The sequence below is a fragment of the Sinohyriopsis cumingii genome, chromosome 16 (genome assembly GCF_028554795.1).
Source record: "Sinohyriopsis cumingii isolate HCF-2022 chromosome 16, ASM2855479v2, whole genome shotgun sequence".
NCBI lineage: Eukaryota > Metazoa > Mollusca > Bivalvia > Unionida > Unionidae > Sinohyriopsis > Sinohyriopsis cumingii.
Window position 1 is genome coordinate 40,735,245 of NC_142976.1, and position 23,402 is coordinate 40,758,646.

General features: G+C 34.4%; 1 protein-coding gene across 2 annotated transcripts in view; it reads left to right on the forward strand.

The window, feature by feature from the left end:
* The first annotated feature begins 37 nt into the window (after positions 1 to 37).
* The window catches only part of LOC149780284 (zinc finger protein 236-like), a 96,508-nt gene continuing 73,143 nt past the window's right edge, over positions 38 to 23,402 (forward strand). For both annotated transcript variants that reach the window (XM_089937086.1, XM_089937087.1), the window contains exons 1-5: positions 38 to 114; positions 10,059 to 10,177; positions 13,929 to 14,101; positions 18,824 to 19,016; positions 19,261 to 19,557. In XM_089937086.1, coding sequence (XP_089793212.1) covers positions 63 to 114; positions 10,059 to 10,177; positions 13,929 to 14,101; positions 18,824 to 19,016; positions 19,261 to 19,557 — 834 coding nt within the window. In that variant the 5' untranslated portion in view covers positions 38 to 62. The remainder of the gene's footprint in view (positions 115 to 10,058; positions 10,178 to 13,928; positions 14,102 to 18,823; positions 19,017 to 19,260; positions 19,558 to 23,402) is intronic.

Sequence of the window (23,402 nt, forward strand, 5' to 3'; positions counted from 1 at the left end):
GCCTCGTTATCAAATTGCGCATTTTACTTCACCGCCATCTTGGCGACAAATTTGGAAGAAAAATGTCCTTAGAAGGTGATCAAAATGCGCAAATACAAGTTGAACACATCACAGGTGATTTGAATTTAACGTGAATAGAAGTTATTAAATCAAGTTTTATTGAAAAATATAAACAAGTATGGTAGATTTTGGACATGGCGAGCTAATTTTGATGTAGTTCGGTTGACGTCACATCGTTGGAGTTGTGGGCGCAATGATATGCCCTATTCATTCGCAAAACTTTGTTGTTTGGGAACATGTTGGTATTCATACTCCAGTCCTAACTTAGAACACTAAACTAATCCGTCCCAAGACATAGGTCTTCATCGTTTTAGTTTCCATTATAAGAATAAATACGACTAACAAAGTTTCATGAAAGACGAGTTTCCATTTTTCATTCACGATTCCTGTTTACCAGTACGCACTTGTTATACAGAGATTATAAGCATTATTTTAGTTTTTTGCTTATTTGGTTTCTGCAATAAACTGTTAAAATGTTCGTGAATCCAGCGTTTCTGTACGACAATGCATAATGTACATCAGAACTTTAACGTGAAATGTCAAAAACTGAAATTAACAAATGTATGTTCAAGAACTGTACAAACTATATATGCTTTATATTGTATGCAGAAAAGTTAGAATGAAATGATATTTTATACAACTATTGCAGGTAAATTACTAAACTTTATAATGTATTTTTATATTTAAAAATAATTTATTCATAAAATATTAACACATCATAAATCTACAACAGTATTATTCATGTAGTTATTTAGACTGCAAGGTAATAAACCAGATTCTGACATCATTCATATTATTCAGAATATAAATGGAATTAATGTGCCACATTGTCAAACAGTTTGTGCAAATCAAAATTATTTAAATTTACAATAATTCAAGTTAGAGAAGGGATATACATGTGCTTAATGTGTGGTTATTCAGACAAAACAGGAACTTAATGGTTACGCATGAGTGGGATAAAGACATGCACACGGTTATCTAAAAGCTGTGTGTCCATAGTGGAAATATGTTGATGCTGTTGTCTATCACAGATCGAATATAGTGGTCATCATATATGTCCACATCATGGGTCATAGAGAAAGAAATAACGTTTTATTGCCTCCCTTGGAAGACACAGCAAATGAATCAGATGAGAACATTTAAGTGCTTCATAAAATATAAAAAGTTCAATAGTACAGTGATTTTAATAACTGGGATTAAAAGACAGAGATACTAGTCCTTGATGGTTGATTCATAAAAAAAGTGACAAAAGATATGTAGTATAGTTTGGCATTGTAATCTTAAATTTCACCATTCTTCTCATCTAACTAAAAAAATAATGTTAGGTTTAAACAACGTTCAGATATTCAGTTTAAAATTAACAAGTGCTATTACTTAATTCATTAAATGAATTTGCTTGTAATTCCATTCTTTTTTGGGAATGCTCCAAAAGCAGTGATGTGATACATTCAACAAATACTGTTGGTGACAAATCTAATAACAACAATATTTGCATGCAGCACACAAATTGATTTGAGAGGGAACAAAGAGAGGTAGGCCTATGTTTTTTAAGCAGCTCTGAGAAGAAAAAGCATGCATTGCATCAAATTAAGACTGGTGGATACTGGTCATCATCTGGGGTGCTGAAATATTTTGAAGGGTGAACTTGGACTCGAGACAATCTGACATAGTGTGTTGTTGGCCTCTTATCTTTACAATGGTGACTTGATCAAATCTTGTGTTACAGCTTTAGACTGATATCAGTTGATCCATGGACATCTCCGATCAACATTGCATTAATTTGTACACTGGTGAAAATGGCTGAGTTTTTTAGTTGGGGGAGAAATTATAATGCTCATAATGTGATAAAATGTCAATATCTGGTTTTAATGGAACCAGCAATTTTAGAACCATTATCTTTCAAGATTCAATATTATTTAGATAATACAACTTTTTGCACAGTGGCAGCATTGGGGCTTTAACTCATTCGGCCTCGGAGGTTTTTGTCGTTTTCGCGTGAAATGCGAGTAGGAAAGACATTTTGGGGGCTATTTCTGAATGCATCATAATACATCGGCTTTCAACAGATTTTCCATGAGACTAATGCCTAGTTGTATTAAAAACATCGTTTTTCTTTGATTATTTTGCTTGCACATGAGCAGAAGGGTAAAAGTTGGAGTTCTCTCTTTTTTTTCTTTCTTTTTTTTTTTTTTGGCTTAATGGACCCATCCTTTTTGTATGGAGACCACTCTTTATTCCAAATGCCCACCTTATCCTAGTTTTTGCAAAGGTTCACCAGTCTGTGTGCAGTTTAGACTGGTCTGCCTTAGATCTGAGTCCAAAATGTCTAAAATCCGGACACAAAATCGCATTCCGACCATAAGCGAATTTTGGGTGAAAAAAAATCAGGTCCAAAAATGAGGTTTTTCCCTCTGTATTTTGTAGTGCAACTAGAACTTCCAGATTATTTGGTATCATTGTAGAGCTATATCTGTCTGCTTTTTTGTAATACCACCCACTTTGGTATATCTTAAATGACCTTGATGCTGCAGAGCTCAGAAATAGGGTACAGCCTCATCACGCCTACAGGCGGGATTGGGGCCAAATGAGTTAAGTTACCTTCATTTGAAATTATTATTCTTGCATATGTCTTAGAAAGGGCTGATATTTGTTTACTTTAAATTTACTGTGTACTTGATACTCACTTCAAATCTTGTCAAAAAAGATGAATTCAGTAAATGACTACTATTTTACACAAATGTTTTTAGCCTTTGTGAGATGGGGCTTTTCATTTTTCATTTGTATAATCCTTTCACTGCTTTATTTGGTATTGAAAATAGTATGGACAAAAAATGAGGGAAAGTAATGACAAGTAGAACCCATGCAGCAAGCACTTTTATGCAGTATCATTTACTGAGAAAGAACTTTGAAGGTACCATAACCTGATGCTGAATACAATGTAAATATCTGCATGTCTATGCTTGCAGATACAAGTAGTCGATAAATAGTGATGTACAGTGTAGGAGATTTTTCTCATATAAGCTCTGTCATGGGACATAGGTGGGAGGAATAATCAGAATGTTAAAATCATGGTCTTTATTGCTATGCTAACACATATTAGTCTACGTATATGCCTAGGTAGGTCATGGATAATACAACAAGTTATTACTGTAGTTTGCACAGGTTAAGGAATGAAATTGATATCAGCCATTAATCAGGTTTACAGTTTCATGGTCTCCTCGCTGTTTGTTTAGCATTAACTTGCAAGGCAAATATCATAAAATTCACAATGGCTGCAGTAAAATGTGTCCTGGCATTCCACTGGATTGTGTGGACATCTTTCAGACATGGTGGACACTTCACTTTCCAAATGTGACCACATCAGTGGTACTAATTGGGTATGCCAAACTCTGTGATCCATGTACTGTATCAGTTTCATTAATTTAATAATGAATGGAATTTAACATGCATGTCTTTTGTTGTCTTGGAAAAAATTCTTTAAATGTGAATATTTGGCACTTTTTTTTCTTCTTGAGAAAAGTAATATTGTAGAATAGACTGCTTCAGTAGCCTAAGTGGTTAGAATGCCCACCTTGGATGCAGAAGGTTGCAGGTTCAATCCCCTGCCGAGTCACACACAAGACTTTAAAAAATGGTACTAGCTACTACCTTGCTTGGCACTCAGCATTAAGAGGTTAGTGCTAGGAATGGTTGGCCTGGTGTCAGGATAATGTGACTGGGTGGGACATCATGCTACATGTCTGCGGCATGATTTTTAGGACTGGTCGGCCTGGTGTCAGCATAATGTGACTGGGTGGGACATGATGCTACATGTCTGTTTTAGCTACTCATAGATCAAAGAGCTTATGGGATCACTTGCTGTGCATTGTCCTGCAACCATTAATCCAATACCACAAGAATCTTATTATCTTATTGCAACTCCAGCTGAACTTGTAGGATTACCATGAAACTTTACACACAGTTTTGTCCCAAGGTCTAGTTTGTTGTGAATGAAGCAGTGCTGCTTTGATATCCTATACAGCCACCACAACAGCCATCTTGAAAATCATATCACGACTCCTTTGGAATGGATTGTCATATCAACATGTGATCTCCATGAGAAGATTTTGTATGATGTTTCGTTGGTCCTAAATGAAATGCCAATCTGAAATCCATTATGGGAACCAAGGGAGCCGTCTTGCAAATCTTGTGATCACCACTCTTGAATGAATAGTCATTATTAACTTGGGGTTTTCATCAAAAGACTTTTTACGATGTCTAGTTCCTACAGGAAAATGGTGCTGAACTGACATTTTAAAAATCTTTAGAACTCTACTCCACCTAAATGGACAGTTGTGTCAGCATTAGGTTTTCAGTAGAAGACTTATTTTGATGTCTATTTGGTCCTAAATGAAAATGGTAGAAGGTACTGCCTGAAGGAATGTGAGGGTATTCCCTTCCATCTCCTGAGGTCTGTTCTGTTTCCAGGGATGGTCAAGTTTCTGAATGAAAATATTGCTGCTGTGACACCCAGTATGTTACTATGGCAGCCATTTGTTGTTACTCTTGATGGAAAGTCATGTTGACATGGTCACTAGAATTATCATAATTTCTGCTTGGTCCTTTATGAAAACAGTAATGATCTGACCTCAAATATGGCTACTGTGGCACCCTTCTTGAAAATCGTGTTTCTCCTAATTGGAAACTCAGATCAAGATGTGATTTGCACCAGAAAACATTTTATGGTGTCTTGTTTGTCCTGAATGAAGATGATGCCAGTTTGAAACCCAGTATGGCCTTAACGGTCATATCAACATGCAGTTTTCACCAGCATACTTGTTATTAGTCGGTCCAAAATTAAATTTGTGCTCAGCTGACATCCATCACTGTTGCCAGTGAACATATTGAACATCTTTTTGTTGCAAAATATGCTGAATGGAAGGTCGTAATGGTGTGGTGTCTTCTTATGGTGTCTTGATTGTCTTAAATGAAAATTATGCTGATCTTGAATTCAATGTGACCACCACCTTGGCTAATTTGGAAATCTTGTCCTCCACTAGAGAGGGTTTCAACACTCAAAGCTAAAGTAAAAATGGTCTCATCTTCAATTCCTGGAAGTTCCTTTTGGACAGTAAAGTATCACTCCCTTCGAGGGACTCATAAGTTCTACTGGTCATAGACTTTTCCATTTTTTGTGTCTTTGCACATGTTTGTTTTTGCTACTCTTCTGAAATTACTTGGAGGATTCTCATTAACTTTATGCCCACACATTGATCTCAAAGTCTGTTTGGTCTTAAATGAAGATGGTGCTGCATATACATTCAGTATGGCCACCACAATGGCCATCTTGAAAATCATTACTCCAGAATAGCATGGTGTTTTCACTAAAGATTTTGTATGTTGTCTAGTTTGACCTCATTTGGACCATATGTCTTTGATGTACATCGGCATAGTAATTTACAGAAAGATAATTCATTTTATTCACTGGCGATTTCTCCTATTAAAAAAAAAATAGAATTTATTTTGGACTACCTTGGATATTTCAATGATTTGATTAACATTAGGATTGACTGGGAAGTTGCAAAGGAAAACATAGTTTGATGCTTGTGCAACTTTTTTGTTCAATTCTTGTTTCATAAATAACCTTGCTGGTCTGAGGGACAGCTAATGACAGCGATGGGCGTACATTTGAGGTATGATAAGTACAGTAGGCTTGACCTCAAAGTTGCAGATATTTGGTCTTAAATGGAAATGGTGTCTGTCTGACTTCCAATATGGCTGCTACAGCAACCAGCTTGAAATTCTTGTTATCACTTGTTCTCCTGAATGGAAATTCATATCAATATTGGATTTGAAGCAGAATACTTAATAAGATTTCTAGTTAGTTGATGTGGCATGCAATGTGGCCATACCATGGTGGCCATATTCAAAATCTTGTTATCACTATTCCTTCTGGGTGGATGGTCATATTGATACGTTTTTTTTCCAAACGACCATTTATGATGACTGGTTTGACCAAAAATAAGTTTTACTCTCTGACATCCAATATAGGTACCATGGCAGCAATCTTGAAAACCTTGTCATTGTTACTCCTAAATGGGAAGTCATATCAACATTTTTCATCAGAAGATTATTTTTTGCATCCCATTAGTCCTAAATAAAACTTGCTTTTGATCATTCATTGCATATGACCACATGGCAGTCATCTTGAAAATCATGTTTTCACTGAAGTTTCTTTTATAATAAAAAAATACTTTATAAAAATTATGGCTGGTTATATAATATAAAAGGTATTCAAAAGCATATATTTCTGTAAATTTTCCTGTGCACTAGTCTTTGCTGTAATGTTCAACTGAACTTTACACCTCACTCACTTGTACCATGCAAGGAACATTTTTGCAATTTTCAGTATCATGTACCAGTATGTCATTCTCACTGATCCTGCAGGTGTTTGTTCACTTTTTAGCTTCACAACTGGGTGATACATTCAGAAACATTTCCAGTTCATATTTCAAAGTCATCAATGCTTTGCCTTTTTCTGTATGTAGCCATGGCAAAATTCTCTTTTGCTGGTACTCAATTGTGCCTGGAATCAGAAGATGGGAAGCAGGGGGTATCTTGCCAATCCTGAGAACAGAGGGTATTATTTAGTTGTGTCTTCACCTAAAACTGTCTGTTCTGACCCACAGTAAGACAGTGTCCACTCCTGAGCTTAATTTATAATCCATACTAAAATGTGGAATGTACCGGCATGAATTATGCATGTTCACACTGGGAAATTGACCTATATATTTTAAAATGGAAGGTTCAGCAAACATTTAGACAAGTCATAATAGAAGCGTCTAAGGAATTTTAGGATGAACATGTACCAGTCCACATGTATGCAAAGTTTTAAACGATTCATATTTTGGAGATAAAGCAAAGTTGCTCAAAATCTCAGCTGAAGCCTTAGCATGTGTACTCGCTAGTTTATGTTCCCGAAGTCCAGTCTTGTATTCATTACTAGCAATATGAAAATTCTGGATGAGATAGCTCCCGGCTTTCATGGAATGTTTGACTGATGGGTGTAGAAAAGAACAGTTTACTTACAACACTTCATGTACTTGTTCAGTATTATATCCAATGTTTACCCACGGTTCTAGAAAATTCACATTTTACACGAATGTTTTAAATAAATTACTGCATTGCTGGTGGTGCTGTTAGACTGATCTCTCTTAGCAATGAATGAGCCATATGTTACCTGTATTATTAGACTGATCTCTTTTAGCCATGAATGTGCCATACGTTACCTATATTATTAGACTGATCTCTTTTAGCCATGAATGTGCCATACGTTACCTATATTATTAGACTGATCTCTTTTAGCCATGAATGTGCCATATGTTACCTATATTATTAGACTGATCTCTTTTAGCCATGAATGTGCCATACGTTACCTATATTATTAGACTGTTCTCTTTTAGCAATGAATGTGCCATACGTTACCTAAATTAGCCTGTTGGACCTTTAATATTTCTTTATTGTTTTTATAAATTGAATACATTATGCTGTTTAATCTTAAAAAGTCTGAAAATACAACTGCACAGAAGAAATGGACAATGTTATAATATTACTGGAAACCAACACATTTATGAAGCAGTAAACAAAGCACCAGTCTAAGCTTGATCTTAGTCAGTCAGACATTTGTCTTTTCTCAACCTTGGCATAAACAAATGTCTACTCGGTGGGCTTACCAGATGTTCTAAATCAGTTTGTTTAACTATTGATTTATCAGCTGGCCAAAATCAAGCACAAGAATTCATCTCAAAGAACAAGTGCAGTACTGTTTGCATTGAAGGATGGCACATATTCCAGGTCTGAAAAGGACACAAATGATGACAAAAATAAAGTTAGAACAGTGTATCTGTTTCTTGGTGTGAAGAGAGGTTTAAAGGGTGCTGACAATTGTTTCCTACTAAATTGCTGGATATTGCAAATGAAAGACTACCCAGAGTAAAACATTTTGCAAAACAAGGTTCAGATTTTTGTTATAAAATATGAAAGAAAAACTTAAATGCTCAACAGGTTTTTGAAAATCATTAATCATGGTAAGTGTAAATATATAATATTATATTTGTTGCTACTAAATAAATAAATAAAAATATTGAATAGTTTATTCTATAGTGAGCAGAAAGTAAGTGGATGTTTTTAAATTTTAGTTTCTATTAATTTTGTTAAGTTTTCATGTGTTTATGTTCTATGCACAGTAGAAATAAACCATACTACCATTATATCACTGCTGCATTTTTTTCCCCAGTGATATATGTCACAATAAGTTTTTACTGTAATGAAACTTTGGTAGTTTCCATCAGCAAGGAATGTATGGATATCTGAGTAATCTTGTTACAAATTTATTGATATTAACAGCAAGTTTATACTTTTAATTTACGAAATAATTCAAAAACATTTATAAAACGGTTGTATTTCTAACAAGTTAATTTTGAATATTACAAATATAGTTGTATTTATGATCCTTTAATCACATTTTTGAAATGTGTCATATATGCCAACGTGTTGGCCAAATGGGATTTTGTGAAAGATATTCAGGTCAAATAAAAAATTTCTGACTAGAGGAAAGAAGGTCTTGCATAAGTTAATGTATTAAATACATTTATTGCATTGCACCACTGAGAATCATTTTAAGATTTTCAGGAGAGCTGATGTTTTCTGTTTTAGAACTTTGCATAATATCTTTCACTGACATTTTTTTATAAAGCTACATTAAAAATCCAAATTGCACACACACACACCTACACAAACACATAATTTCTCAAGCCCACTAAATATTTCCTTGTTTGTTCAATAAGTGTGTTTTTGTTTACTGGCCCTCTCCAATAGATATCTTGCCTGTGTGTTTTTATCCCGCTCTGCCTATTACATATTTTATACAGTAATACCTCGAACATTCATGAGGTTAGGTTCCAGAACCAGTCGCGAATCAGGAGGTACAGTACGGTACATGTAGACTGATATTACCCCTATACTAATTCATTGGCTGCCGTTTTCTTTTGCATATTACAAATGAATGTCTCATTGACCATTTTGTTTTGTGTTGGGTGGGGGCTGATATTTTCTTATGAGCCAAGATATTTTGTTTTCTTTTATCTCTGTACCTTTTTCTTACATACTGGATATAATATGGTGTTATTTTGCTATCAATGAAAGGAAAATGTTTTTTCTCTCCAGTGTTTGATAGAATTTGTTGTAAGAAAGGGTGTCAGGCCCCTGCCCCAAAACATAAAAATTGTTGGTTCCTAATATACTTTTGGTATACCATGGTACAAAATTTTTCTTCATACCCAACTCTAATCTACTGTAGTCAATATTTGTGCATCAGACTAGGTTGCTGGACTAGTTCTTGGCTTATGTGGACCTGGGCAATGTAGGATTCTACTGGTTTTCAACCAGCAAATTGTAAATAAAATTTTTAGGCCCTGCAACATATATGTGTTTTAATAACTTGTGGAATAATGAATAACATTAAATCTGTTGATGATAATAGCAGTGCTGAATATAATAATAATAATGATACCATTATTCACTGCATGTTATTTGTTCAAAAACCAGGTTTGGAAGGTGAACCTTCATAGAGGTCACCTGTGCATAGGACACTTTGGGGTTTTCCCATGGCTGTTGGTAGGTTTAACTGTATGTATTCTTGCAGGTTTATGGAAAGTTAATACAAGGGTATATCTTTAAACAAGCTGGTTTCACTTGGGTGTATATTATTTTCAAGTAGTGAAACTAGATACAGCTATCATTTTGGCATCAGTGTGCTTCTCTGTTCATACATTCATCAGTCCACATGTCAGCTTTCTAAATTAAGGTCAGTGATACAGTTTTTTTTTATTAATGTGTGTTTTTAATTTGTTAATTTGTTAATTTTCTTTGCTTTATACATATAAATATGTGGCTGAATATAATGGGGTCTCTTGTGCATAAGCAAATAATGTACTTACTATACAATTGTTTTATTTCAGACTATGCACAGCTGATAGCACATGCCAATTTAGGACATGGCTCCATCGTTCATGTGTCAGAGGCGATTGCACCACTTCTTCAGGCAACAGAGGCTGTTACACAAGGGTCTATTATAACGGTAATGTACCAAAAACTATACAAAGTTCCAGTAATAATATTATTAATGAATTAATTAAAAGATGTACGAGAATTGGAGATCGTGTTTGATTCATAGATGGAGAGTTTCTGATTGTGATGTGATTGTCACAGGTTCAGATAGTGTGACTCAGTTCTTAATAATATCTGTTTGAAAATAATAACAGCAAGGGTTTTGTTGAACACAAAGTCACACCTGCCAACAGCACCATGATTATGTTTTTAGTTCTACTGGTCATTGACCAGAAGAGCTTATTGGATGGTATGTCGTGTCTCTGCCGTTCATCCATCTGTTAGCACGAGTTTGTTATAGCTAGTCCTCCTAAGCCAGTTTATCCTTGATAAAAATTGTGCTGCATACACATCTAAAATGCCACCTAAATGTCTATTTTGAAAATCTTGTTATCACTGCTCCACCTGAATGGATGTTCATATCACATGTGGGTTTCACGAAAAGTTGTCTTGTGATGTCTGCTTGGTCCTAAATAAAAATGTTGCTAATGTGACGACTTATGCCCGTCACTGCAACCATATTGAAAATCTTGTTACTTCTTTAGAATGGATGGTTATATCAACTAAAAGATTTGTATATGACGATGTCAAGTTGAAAATGGTGATGGTCATTGCCATATTGGATGTCGGATGAGCAACATGCTCATTTAAAAAAAACTAGATATCAGAAGAAGTCTTTTGGTGAATTGTTGTTATGACTCTCCATTCAAGAGCAGTAGAGATTTATTACAGATTATGACATGGTAGCCAGTGCCGTTTAATAGTAAAAATCTTGTATGAACCCAGGATAATGGTGCTGATCTGAAGAATATCCGAGATGGTTTAACCACTAAGTAGTTAAAAGGATGAAATGGTCTCATTTTGAATTCCTGGAAATTCTTTTCACCAGTTAGAGCATCAGGGTCAGACATTGATATCATCTGAATGAATGGGAGATCTTCCACAGGGTCAGACTTTTATATCATCTGAATGAATGGGAAATCTTCCTCAGGGTCAGACATTTATCTGATCTGAATGAATGGGAAATCTTCATTAGGGTCAGGCATTTATTTGATCTGAATGAATGGGAAGTCTTCCTCATGGTCAGACATTTATTTGATCTGAATGAATAGGAAATCTTCCTCAGGGTCAGACATTTGTATCATCTGAATGAATAGGAAATCTTCCTCAGGGTCAGACATTTATATCATCTGAATGAATGGGAAATCTTCCTCAGGGTCAGACATTTATATCATCTGAATGAATGGAAAATCTTCCTCAGGGTCAGACATTTATATCATCTGAATGAATGGGAAATCTTCCTCAGGGTCAGACATTTGTATCATCAGAATGAAAGGGAAATCTTCCTCAGGGTCAGACATTTATATCATCTGAATGAATGGGAAATCTTCCTCAGGGTCAGACATTTATTTGATCTGAATGAATGGAAAATCTTCCACAGGGTCAGACATTTATATCATCTGAATGAGTGGGAAATCTTCCTCAGTGTCAGACATTTGTATCATCTGAATGAATAGGAAATCTTCCTCAGGGTCAGACATTTATATCATCAGAATGAATGGGAAATATTCCTCAGGGTCAGACATTTATTTGATCTGAATGAATAGGAAATCTTCCTCAGGGTCAGACATTTATATCATCTGAATGAATGGGAGGTCGTCTTAAGGGTCAGAATTTTTACATTTGTTTGGTCCAGCATACAATCAAAGAAGTCTGTTTTTTAAGGATTGATGATGTCAGTAATTTGTATAATTAACACGTACCATAAAAATATAGATGTATCTGTATGCCTGTATAATCAATGCATGCTGTAAAAATGATAATCTTTGTTTCTGCAGATCTATCTGTCTGTCTCTCTTGTATAAGTGTGTGGAGGAAATCAATTTTATTTGATGATCCATGACCAGGAAAGTATCAACTATATGATGCATATTAAGTAAAATATAAGTAAATTATCATTTCTAAATTTGATGACAATGTCCACCAAAGTACATTAGGAATGAGCCAGGGTGGGGAGCAATCACATTAGATAGTGAAGATATATCAGAAGATGACATGTACACATTTTCATGCTACATTTGCTGTGAATAAATTAATTAATGAAATAATATATCATACCAGTAACGTGAAATATGAAGATAATGTGAGGCAAAATACATTAAATAATTAAGGAACAAATTGTGTGTTTAAAAAATTCAATCCATTTGCAGTTGAAATACTTTTAGTTTGATTCATTCCATAAGACTTTTTAAAAAAATAATGTCCATAACAGATTGGTTTTGATACAGTGACATCAGATAAATCATTTTTTGTGTTGACTTGATAGCTTGAAAACAGACTGTCTTGTTGTTTTCTTAGAAAGTTAATAAAAAAATATATATTCAAAAACACTTTTATAAGGTTTGTATCTATTTTGTACAATACTGATGTAAATGCAAGTATTGCAAAAGTAAGTTACAATCTTAAATTTAGTTTAATTTGGGATATGTTCACAGAGTCAATTAAATGTAAAAAAATGTATAGAATAACCACCAGAATACATTGGTAGAGTGAAACCTTGCTAAAACATGCTTTTTTAATACACAAATTCAGAGATAGCATGTTTTTGACATAACTCCTAGAATTTAACAAATTTCACCAAATTGCTTTGGTGTGAAAACAAAGAGTTCGATTTGATAACTTGACAAGATGTGTTGTATTTACAAAAAATAACTTGCCACTGCTCTTTGCTCATTTTTTTAAAGGCATTAGATCCTTAAAAAGCTGATAATTGTTAATCTATTATTGAACCATCAATATTAAGTTTTCTTTGTGTTTGTCTTCAGTACAAAGAGTTTTGCTTAATCATCTGGCATACACTGCCAAGCACCAAACAGTGCAGAGGCCTAAAATGTTCTTCACTTGAATTATAAATCGGATCACATACCTACCTATTTATGGCCATGTGGGTATATGAGAAAGCTTGCCAGTAGCTTCTCGTGGGTCAGTGGTTCTTTTTGGGGTTTCCCAAGGTTTTTCCTCCACCATTTATGCTGGCCGCCATGTGTAGCCTATCTTGTGCTGAAAAATGGCATTAAACCCTACAACAACAACCTATTTAGGTCGGGTGGGGGGGATTGACCATAAGTGCCTGCTCAGTCAGCCATCATGCACACCATTTAAACAAGTTTATTGTTTGATTTTTCAGGAGTAGTTTTGGATATTGCCACATAACATGACTGTACCTAAGTAATCACTTTACCTAAGAAATTGAAAGGTTTATGCCCAAATTTGGTTGAATATGTTATACACACCTGTTGAATGTATATATTAGGTCAATACCCTTGACCTCTGGTATGATTGAAATGATTTGTTGATTTTAATGGCACTTTCAACACATTATTGGCTATATCATACAGAAGAAATAGGAGCTAATTGCCTTTCCCAAAGATATATCAAGGCAGCTGACCAGGCCAAATATTAAATTCCTGGATGAATGTCAGTATTTTCAAGCCTAAACACAAGCTGCTTTTGACAAACTCCCAATGTCTGATTTGTGCATTGTATTGTTGGTCAAAAATTATACCCTTTGGACATGTTTTAAAAAAAACAACATTGTTTCATAAGTTACTGTGAATGTATTAGCAAGAAATTAATATTTGTCTTGAAATGGATACTAGATAAGAAATGAAATTCTTGAAATGATATTTATTCATAAACATGAATATTCTGTTACATTTCAGGTATCTGAGGCAGCCTTAGCCCCCATCCTTCAAGCAGCAGATGGCCTTGCCCATGGTGTGTACATCACAGACTTGCCCCCAGGAACCCAACTGGCAGATGGGATTCCCTTCATACAGGGGGCAGATGCTGTCCAGATTGCGCATGCCATGGCACAAGCTGGGCAAGCAGATGGGTAGGTGTCATATGACAGAACAGATAAAACTATTATCCATAAGCTGGGGGACACATGATTGTCTAGTATAATCTGTTACCTATGTAACCAATAATGAATGTTTTATTAACAATGTTATCTAAGGCTTACAGAAAAGCAAGAATTGTCATACTTGTGAACACATCAGTTTATCTGGTCTATCCTTATTGTAATTGGCTCTAAATGCCAATTATGTATGTAATATTGGTCCAGGCAATAGTTTATTGATACTTTTCCATCATATGCAACTTCTACCCTTGATTTTAATTATGTTTAATAGTCAACATTTGGTCTATTATTGGCCTTAGGGATGTAGAGGAATAGCCTGTTTTTCATGTTTGTTAGTGACTGTCAGGTAATGTGCATCAATTTTGTTCTTAGCACTCTATCCATTGTCCCTATAGATTGCAATAGAGTGATCCAAAGATCAAAATAGAAACGTGAGCACTATGCATTGATATATTGTTTGTGTGTATAAGTGTGCATGTGCATGTTAATATACACACATTCAATATATATATATATATGGGGGGGGGGGATTTGAACCAATACAAATTGCAATATGCCTAGTGTACCAGTGTATCCATATACAGTTACATCCCTGGTGAGAATATTTTTTAGCACATGCTTTGTCTGCTTTTAGTTTAATAATGATATTTTCCTAAGTAACATTATGGTAAACATATTTTCAACTTCATTTTACAGCTGAGTCAAATTATATCAAACTTTGTAGGAATAGTTATTTGGACATGCTTTATCCAGAATTTCCCAGGGTGGCTTCCTAGTGAACCATTTTGAAAACCTAAACTTGATAGTAATGTTCCTGTAGCATGACGAGTCCATGGGGGTATAGTTCCATAGCAACTGTATGGAAAACCTATTTTCATCTTCTCCAGAAGAGCTTAGCCAATTTTGATCAGGCTTGGTAAGAATTTATTTAGGATATAAATTATGAATTGTGTCATGGATGGCTTCTGAAGCAAGAATGTGGCTATCTTAGCAGCTGTATGGAAAGACTATTTTCCACTTTTCTCTAGAACAACTGAGTCAGTTTCAAACAAAAATTGTATTAATGTTTGGTGGGACATGCTTTATTAAAATAAGGGGGGGGTGTGGCTTCCTTAGCAGTGGTGTAGCTTTCTTATAAACATCAAGAAAAACTAATTTCAACTTCTTCTGAAGAACAGCTGAACCAATAGATAAGTTTCTTAATTGCTTTTTAGGAGAGGTAGCATGGTCTGTCTCAGTGATAATAAGTAAGGCTTAGGATGTATTATGTATATTTAATTTGCATCGTTTGTTGGCTTTTTAAAAATGATTATATGTTATGTATATCTGTATTTTGTAATTGACTTTATTCCATGAGAAAAGGAACAATTGTTTGATAGGAGGTCCTCAGCTAAGAAGGTTGATCAAGACTAGCCTCATACATCTCATATCAGTTGACTGGTTCAAGAACTGTGTCTATAGTGAGACCTACTTTGATGAACAAAAGGTCAAACTTGAGCTTATGCAGCTGTCAATTATTCCTTGACTCACCAAGTTACTTTTGTCAGTAAGTGTTCCTCTCAGCAGTTCTTTGGTAAAGGATCATCTCAGTTTCATGCAAGTACTTCTAAATGTCAATCTGGCAAAAATTTTAGGAATCAGTTTTCTAATAAGACTGATCAGAAATCGATATCTCTTCCTATGTGTACCTACTGGAAGAGGAAACAGCCCATTAATTATGACTGTTACAGATTGAAAAATAAGCAGTAGTATCAGGACAGAGCTATTCCAGATGCTTTTATTTCTAAGAGGTCATGGTCACGGTCATATATTGAAAGCAATACATAAGTTGGGTCAAACAAACCCCAATTTGACTTTATTATGGAGAATTATGGACCATTGATTGAAATGCTTTATATCACCAATTGTTGACTCTGCAAAGTCATTTCTTGTTAAAATGATAAGGGACACAATAGTTTCTTGGAGTCTTTTATTATCAGGTATTTTACCTTTTTCTGTAAATGCTTCTGATGAAAGTGGGTTTTTTTTGTGTTATTATTCCTCTCCATTGTGTAAATTTGTTATTAGACTTAGTCTTAGGATGAGACACGGAACATTGATGTATTTAACCATTGAGGGTATTTATTTATTATTAAGCAATAATCTAGCAGTGGATATAAGATTGTGGTTAATTCACTTGTAACTGACAAGCCTTGTTTGGATCAGAATGTTGATCCTATTGAAAATGAAATCCCTGATTTATACCCAGCATGTGCAGTTACTAGAGATATGGCACTGAAAGCTCTTGGGAATGATGTTGATCAGGAGATTACTCCTTTAGCTGACACGTATATTGGTCATGCTTTTGCCGAGGTCACCTTTACTCCTGGTGTGGATCATTCAAACATTATTGAGTACATTGATCCTTTTTTTGCTACTCATTTTCTCTATTCTAATCAGGGTGACAAAAAATAGTCACTCATTGTCAGACAAGAAGATCCAATATACAAGTCGTACTAGTCCAGCCTGTTTATTACTTATGACCCAAAATACATGTCCATGCTATCATTTTCTCAGAACTGGACATGTCTTTACTTTCCTGGTAGAACTACCGTTTTTACACAGACTCTACAAAACATCATACAAACAGCTTAACAAGTGCTGGAATTGCTGGTTTGGTCATCTTAAGATTTCACCTGTAATATTACCAAATGGATGGGTGAAAGTGATGAAAATGTGTAATCAATGAAATATTCTCAGTAGGAGATAAACTTACATTATTTTCCCTAAATTCAGATCCGCTTTATTTGGTACAGTACTATCTTTTAGTCCATGTGTTAAATTCTGCAAACTGTACCAGATTGTCAAGCAAATATTGTTTATCTTTTTAGTTATGAATTTATTTTGACTGAATTATCCTTTTTGAGACATTGATGTGAATGCCTACTGTTATGCAAACTTTGTTGTAAAATGGATATTTACTGTGCAATAAATATTAAGCAATAAAAAGGATTAAGTTCATACCTGATAATTATGACCAGATTCGATAATAGAAAAAAAGAAAAATAAGAAAATCAAGCTAGAAGCAGGTTCATAACCCAGTTCATTATTCAAGTTCTTGTTCAGTGCAAAATGAATTCTTATGCAGCAATTTACCTGTTTACTTATTTTGAAAAAAGAGCGGAATCAAATTTTATTTCTTAATTTTGTCATTAGATGAATTCCCAAATGAAAATAAATATTGCACATTTAAAAAATGAATACTCTTTAATTATCAATACCTTTTTCCACATTAGCAATAAAAGCTACAGGTAATGGTAAGTTATGGGGCATAATCTCTCTCTATATTTTTTGTATGCAGTAAACACATTTTATTATAAGCTAACCCATAAGTCCAGTCATATTAAAAATCTTGTTATTGCTAGTCCAGCTGGAATGGATGGTCCTATATACATTGGGTTTCAGTACAGTCCTAGGGTGGTTCATGCAAGTCATGTGATCTCATCTTGGTGATCTACAGTAACAATATGTATCAGTAACCAACAAGAAAACTTAAAAATTTTCAAGTTTAGACCATGTCCCACAGACAAGCTAACCTATCTTCTTCCAGCCTTTTACTTTTCCTAAATTATTCAGCTTATATGCAAGTATATATGGTATTATAGGCCCTGCATTGAAATAATAATCGGGAAAATAAAAGTTTTATATAGTTGTTTTATATATTGCTATTTTCATTTGGGAATTCATCTAATGACAAAACCAAATTTTATGGAAAATATCACAGCCTAACGACATTGTGTTTGTCAATGATTATTACAAGTCCAGAATTCGTTTTTACATTTTTCATTCCCCCAGACAACATTGCATTTGCTAAACATAATTAAATTATTAACTGATAATAAAATAGTAAAAATGATTGTGAATTAGAAAAAGTAAATGTTTTTTCATTTATACAGGACAGTTATACATGTACCAAATAAATTTGATGGGTGTGAATACATAATGAAAGCTGATTTCAAATCTTTTAGATATGTTTCTGTTCTTATATCCTCTTCTCGCAACATGTTTACCATAATCAGATGTTCTAATGCAGTTTCATGCCTATTTTTGCAGTGTGCTTAAGAGGTCAATATGTATGTGTATGAGTTGAGTTAAAACAATTTTGCTTTGATCAAGTCCAAATCCAAATTTCTTCTCAGAAAATTTCCAATGTACACATGGCCATTTTACAGTCAAGGATCAGTCCAGTTGGACATGGCTGACATATATGACTATTTCTGAGGATCTGATATACTTAGACGTTCTCCAGATAGTGCTCCAGAGTTGTCCCCCTTTTTTGCCCTGAGCCACCTTGTCATTGTCCCTTCAAGTTTTCCATTTTGACTTTACATACATCATAGTAAAAGATATATTAAATCATATAATTTGCTCCTAACAGTAAACAGTATTTGTTTGATTTCATCCTACATTTCCACTTAAGGTGTTCTGTAAGTTTTAAAAACACAATAGAAAATATGAAAGTATGGCATTTTTTGACAAAGATACAACATTCCTATTTTCAACAAAACCCTTTGTTGATACAATCCCTACAATCTTGCTCCTCCTCTATGATACATTTCTAGATGCAGTTCTTTTCTTAATTTCTTGATCAATTGCACTTTCCTGCTGTCAAGCATAAATGCTATTAACCTGTTTGTATTTCCATCTTGAATGTAGATGTACTCAGGTGGTTCAGTTTCCAGATGGAATAACAGTGACAGGTCAGATTGCCCTTGTGGAGCAGGAAAACTTAGACCCCCAGATGATCCAGCACTACGTGTTTGAGCATCTTCCCCGGGTCAATGAGGCAGCCCAACCTGAGGAAAACAAGACCCTGCTCAAAAATGATATTAAGCCTCCTGTTAGAAAGGTTTGCTTTATTAGATCTCTCTCTCTCTCTCTCTTTATGTGACAAAAAGAACATGTATTTATGTGTAAAAATTAGAAACTTGCCTCCAGCTTGATTCTGCAACATCATGTTGTTAATATTTTTAACTCTGTGTACAAATGGGCATCAATCTTTAACTGAATCCTGTTAAGATCTGATCATGTTTAATATATTAAATGGAAATCAAAATCACTAAAACTTTAGATTTATTTGTCTAAATTTGCAGGGCCCATTCAAATGTGAACAGTGCAGCAAAGTTCTCAATAAGTGGAACCAGTACCAGAGGCATTTGAGAATTCATGAAGAAGACAAGCCCTTCAAATGTAATCAATGTTCAGTCTCGTTCAACATTTCTGACAACCTGAGGCTGCATATGGCTACTCATGTAAATGGAGGTGACCCAATTTGCCCAGAGTGTGGGAAAAAGTTTTCACGAATTGCAAGCTTGAAGGCACACTTAATGTTACATGAAAAAGAGGAATACCTGATGTGCACAGAATGTGGGGATGAGTTCAGCTTACAGGTAATTAAATAACATAGAGATGGAGTTTTGTGTTCGTGCTGGATTTGAGTTGAGGACTAAATCTGTTGATAGTAATACTAATCAGGACCTTCATTATCCTTAACTACTATATAAATTAAATAGTACACGCAACATTTTAGCACAAAGGATGTGTAAATTTAGGACTTCATTCTTTTTGGCTTGTTTAGGAAAAAAAACTTCGTGTTTCCTATTGCACTGGTTTTTAAATTAGGGTAGGCAGGTACCATATATATTTGTGTATAAGCCCATTTGCATATATGCATTTATTTATTTAGGCAAACTTATATTAACAAAAATTGCATGTATACTTATTGCAAGGTTGGCATGCATGATTATTAAAAAGAAATGGTATTAACTTGTTTGAAAAGTAATTTATTTAATTTTCTGTGTTCTTATTGTTTCTGCCTAATTTAGATTTGTGTATAATTTAGCAATCGCGAGTTGCTGTGACACTAACTGTGACACTAACTCTTCCTTTTGAATTGATTATTGTTTGTTTATGCATTATTGCATTGGACATTTTATATCAGTACACAGGTAATTACGTTTTTACTTTGCGTTGAAATTGTAAATACCTAACTCATTAAAATGTAATCCCAGTATGACAGCACAACGAACAACAATACGGTTCGATTCAACGCTTGCAATTAAGCTAATGAATGTATTTACATAATGGTGCCACCGCATGTACATTGTAGGTTTGATTATGCACTGAATTAGGTACATCCCTTGCAATAGAATCATGGGCACCATTGTACTAAACTTTAATGATATCTCCAAAATACAATAATGAAGTTTCAGAAATAATGCTTCAGAAATTATGCTAATACTGTAAAAGCTGTGTTGTAGTTTGCTTCGATGTAAGCGACCTTCAACATACCTGTAAACTTTCTCGCCAGGAGGGAAAAAAACTCCCGATTTTTGGGGTCGCCCTACCCCTACCTCCCAATTTCATAATATCTTCCGAATTTTGCAGTGAACTCCTGATTATTACATTATGCTTCGATTTTCATTTCTTCTAAACAAGAATTATTGTTGTCATCAAATAATTACTTTACTAGAGAGAATTTGTTTCTTCACTAGATAGAATGTTCAGTTTAAACAACAATGCAAAAATATATAAAAAATAAACCAGAACAAAAAATACACCACAATAATAAAATCGTCCACAATTAATTTCAATCCCAAGAATGATCACTACGAATGCTGTAACTCCATATGCTATAACGCCATTCCCACGAAAGCAACTTGCACGAGTGAACACCTGGCATTTTTATACCGTATATACCAATGTTAATTACCATCGTTAAATTAACAGAAGGCATGAAAATACATACCATGCAGCAAATGTGTCCTGAAGAAACTAATTCAGAATACATGTTTTATAGTAAACAATACTAAATGCTTTACGAGTTGACAATAAGGGAATAAGGTCTGATATACAATGATGGAAAAATAGATGCCACATGTACGGTATCATGTGGCCGCATATTTATGTGCCTTTAGTTCAACAAAATTGGGAATCCTTTATTTGCCAATCAATTGCTGGTGCTTGCATAACACACAATTGTGTAGAATGTGGTTTCTTTGAATTACAACAGAGGGCCAGTCGATTTCACAAAATAGTTGCATCAATAAGGATTAACTTTTTATTAGTCGAGCTGGCTTTCTTGCTTGTTTATTTAAGACTAATATTTAGCTATTGTGCAATTTGACCTCAGCTGACCAGAATATGAAAATAGGGCACATCGTGACGGAAAATAGGGTGCATCACAGGGAGAAATGGCAAGTCTTTTTGCGAATTTCACGCATATTGGACTAGGAAGATCAATCAATATTTAGTGAAAACAAGGCTTTAAAAATGCCTCAAAAAACCTCCAGATTTTAGGTCCCAATCTCTATTTTTTATTCAGTCTTCCTACTTGGCTTTAAGTTCATAGGTATGCCTTACACCCTGTTTTACAAAACTGCAGTAATCATGCTAATATTATGGAATAAAAGGCAATTACACATCAATGTACTGGTATAGTTGCCAGTCAAAATTCCCTCTTAACACAAGCCAGTTTTAGGATTTTAATGATGAACTGGCCTGTATTGCTATCGCAAAACAAAAGACGAATTCACCGACTATCAACATAGGAGATGTCGAAACATCAAGCTTTTCTATGTCTGGAAAGTTATCTTTTTTCAGTCAAAACACAACTAAAATTGATTGATGTTGATCTTAGTTGATCTAGATGAGAATTTTAGTCTTTATTATTACCACTTTTCATGAACATGTAAATTATGCTGGTTATGTGCCTTAAACGTGCGTACCTTTTTTAAAAATATCAAGTTGTAGGATCGCTTATATCACTGAAAATGAGTAACTCATGAGCGCATGATTCAGCGTAAATGAAAAAGCTATTAAGGACTAGCTGAAATGTTATCTGGAAGAATGCAATTTGGTTAAAACAATGAATAAAGCAAAATCTGCATCTAATATGTTTGGGAATAAATTAGGATTTAAGTGACACTATGTGCGATTTGTACTGTGTAGGTACTGTACACTATAGTTCAGCCTGGTCTCCGTGGTAAATTCAGCCAGCCCATGAATTATGAAGTCTGTATTTACCTTTATTTAATTTTGTGTTGGAGAAATCAGAAAATATGCACATGCAAAATAATAATAAAATTAATCATAGTACTTTGTAACAGTCTAATAAATGTCTGGTCACTGAAAGTTATTTTTTTTACATCCCTGTCTTAGGACATGAAAAAATTATTTTTTTGTGTCCCAAGATTTTACAGCCACTGCAGTAGTCAACAAGAAGACCTAAAAACTGTCAAGTTTAGAAATTGGCCTGCGAATAAGCCGACCCCTCCCCTTCTTCCAGGCCTTTATTTTTTCCTAAATTATTCGGCTTATACGCAAGTATATATGGTAGTTTTTTTTTCTTTTTTCATTATATTATATATACTAATTTCTTCAAATACTAGGCTAAACTGACTAAATTAGAAAATAATTTTGCATATCAATAAAGATATACTCTGATCATAAACCATTCACATTTATATGTATGAAGATTAACATATCTGTGATAACTGTAATAATTTTCTGATGCAATTTGTTGTGTACATGGTCTTGTAAACCTTGATGTGCTTTTTATGGGTTTTGTCTTGTCAACTCAAGTTTTGGGTACAGTTAATGTTATTGACAGTTCATGGGATGTTGCCTGTAACTGGCATAATTCAAGAATTATTCACTTATTCTGATGCAATTTGGTATGAACATTGCCACATAGTACCAGATGTGCATTTTATGGGTTTTGTCTTAAGAGCTCAATTTTGGATAGAGTTGTGATCCTTAACAATATATTTCATATCTAGTCATAGGACATTACTTGTAACAGCATAGATCAAGAACAATTTAATATACCGTATGTATTTGTTTATAAGTTGAGTCAAACTGCAACAACAAAGATCCTGATCTGCCATAGCATAATGTGCCTGCAGATCAGGCTCTATGCTGGTTTCATTACTGATAATACTAACGAACTACACAGACCCAAATCTGCTGGTACATTATGTGACAGCAGATCAGGGTATGTGCAGTTTGCAGTTGGATTCAACTTTAAAGCGAATATATACAGTATTCCAATGCAATATGGTAATACCATTGATAGATTTGCCATTTGTGGGTTTTGTCTCTCACTAATTCATTTTTTTAAATGGCCCATGGCAATTAACTTAATATCTTCATATGGTACGTCACTTATAACTGGCAAAGATCAAGAAAGTGATGCCCTTTATGGGTTTAGTCTTGTGTACTTCGTTTTGGATAG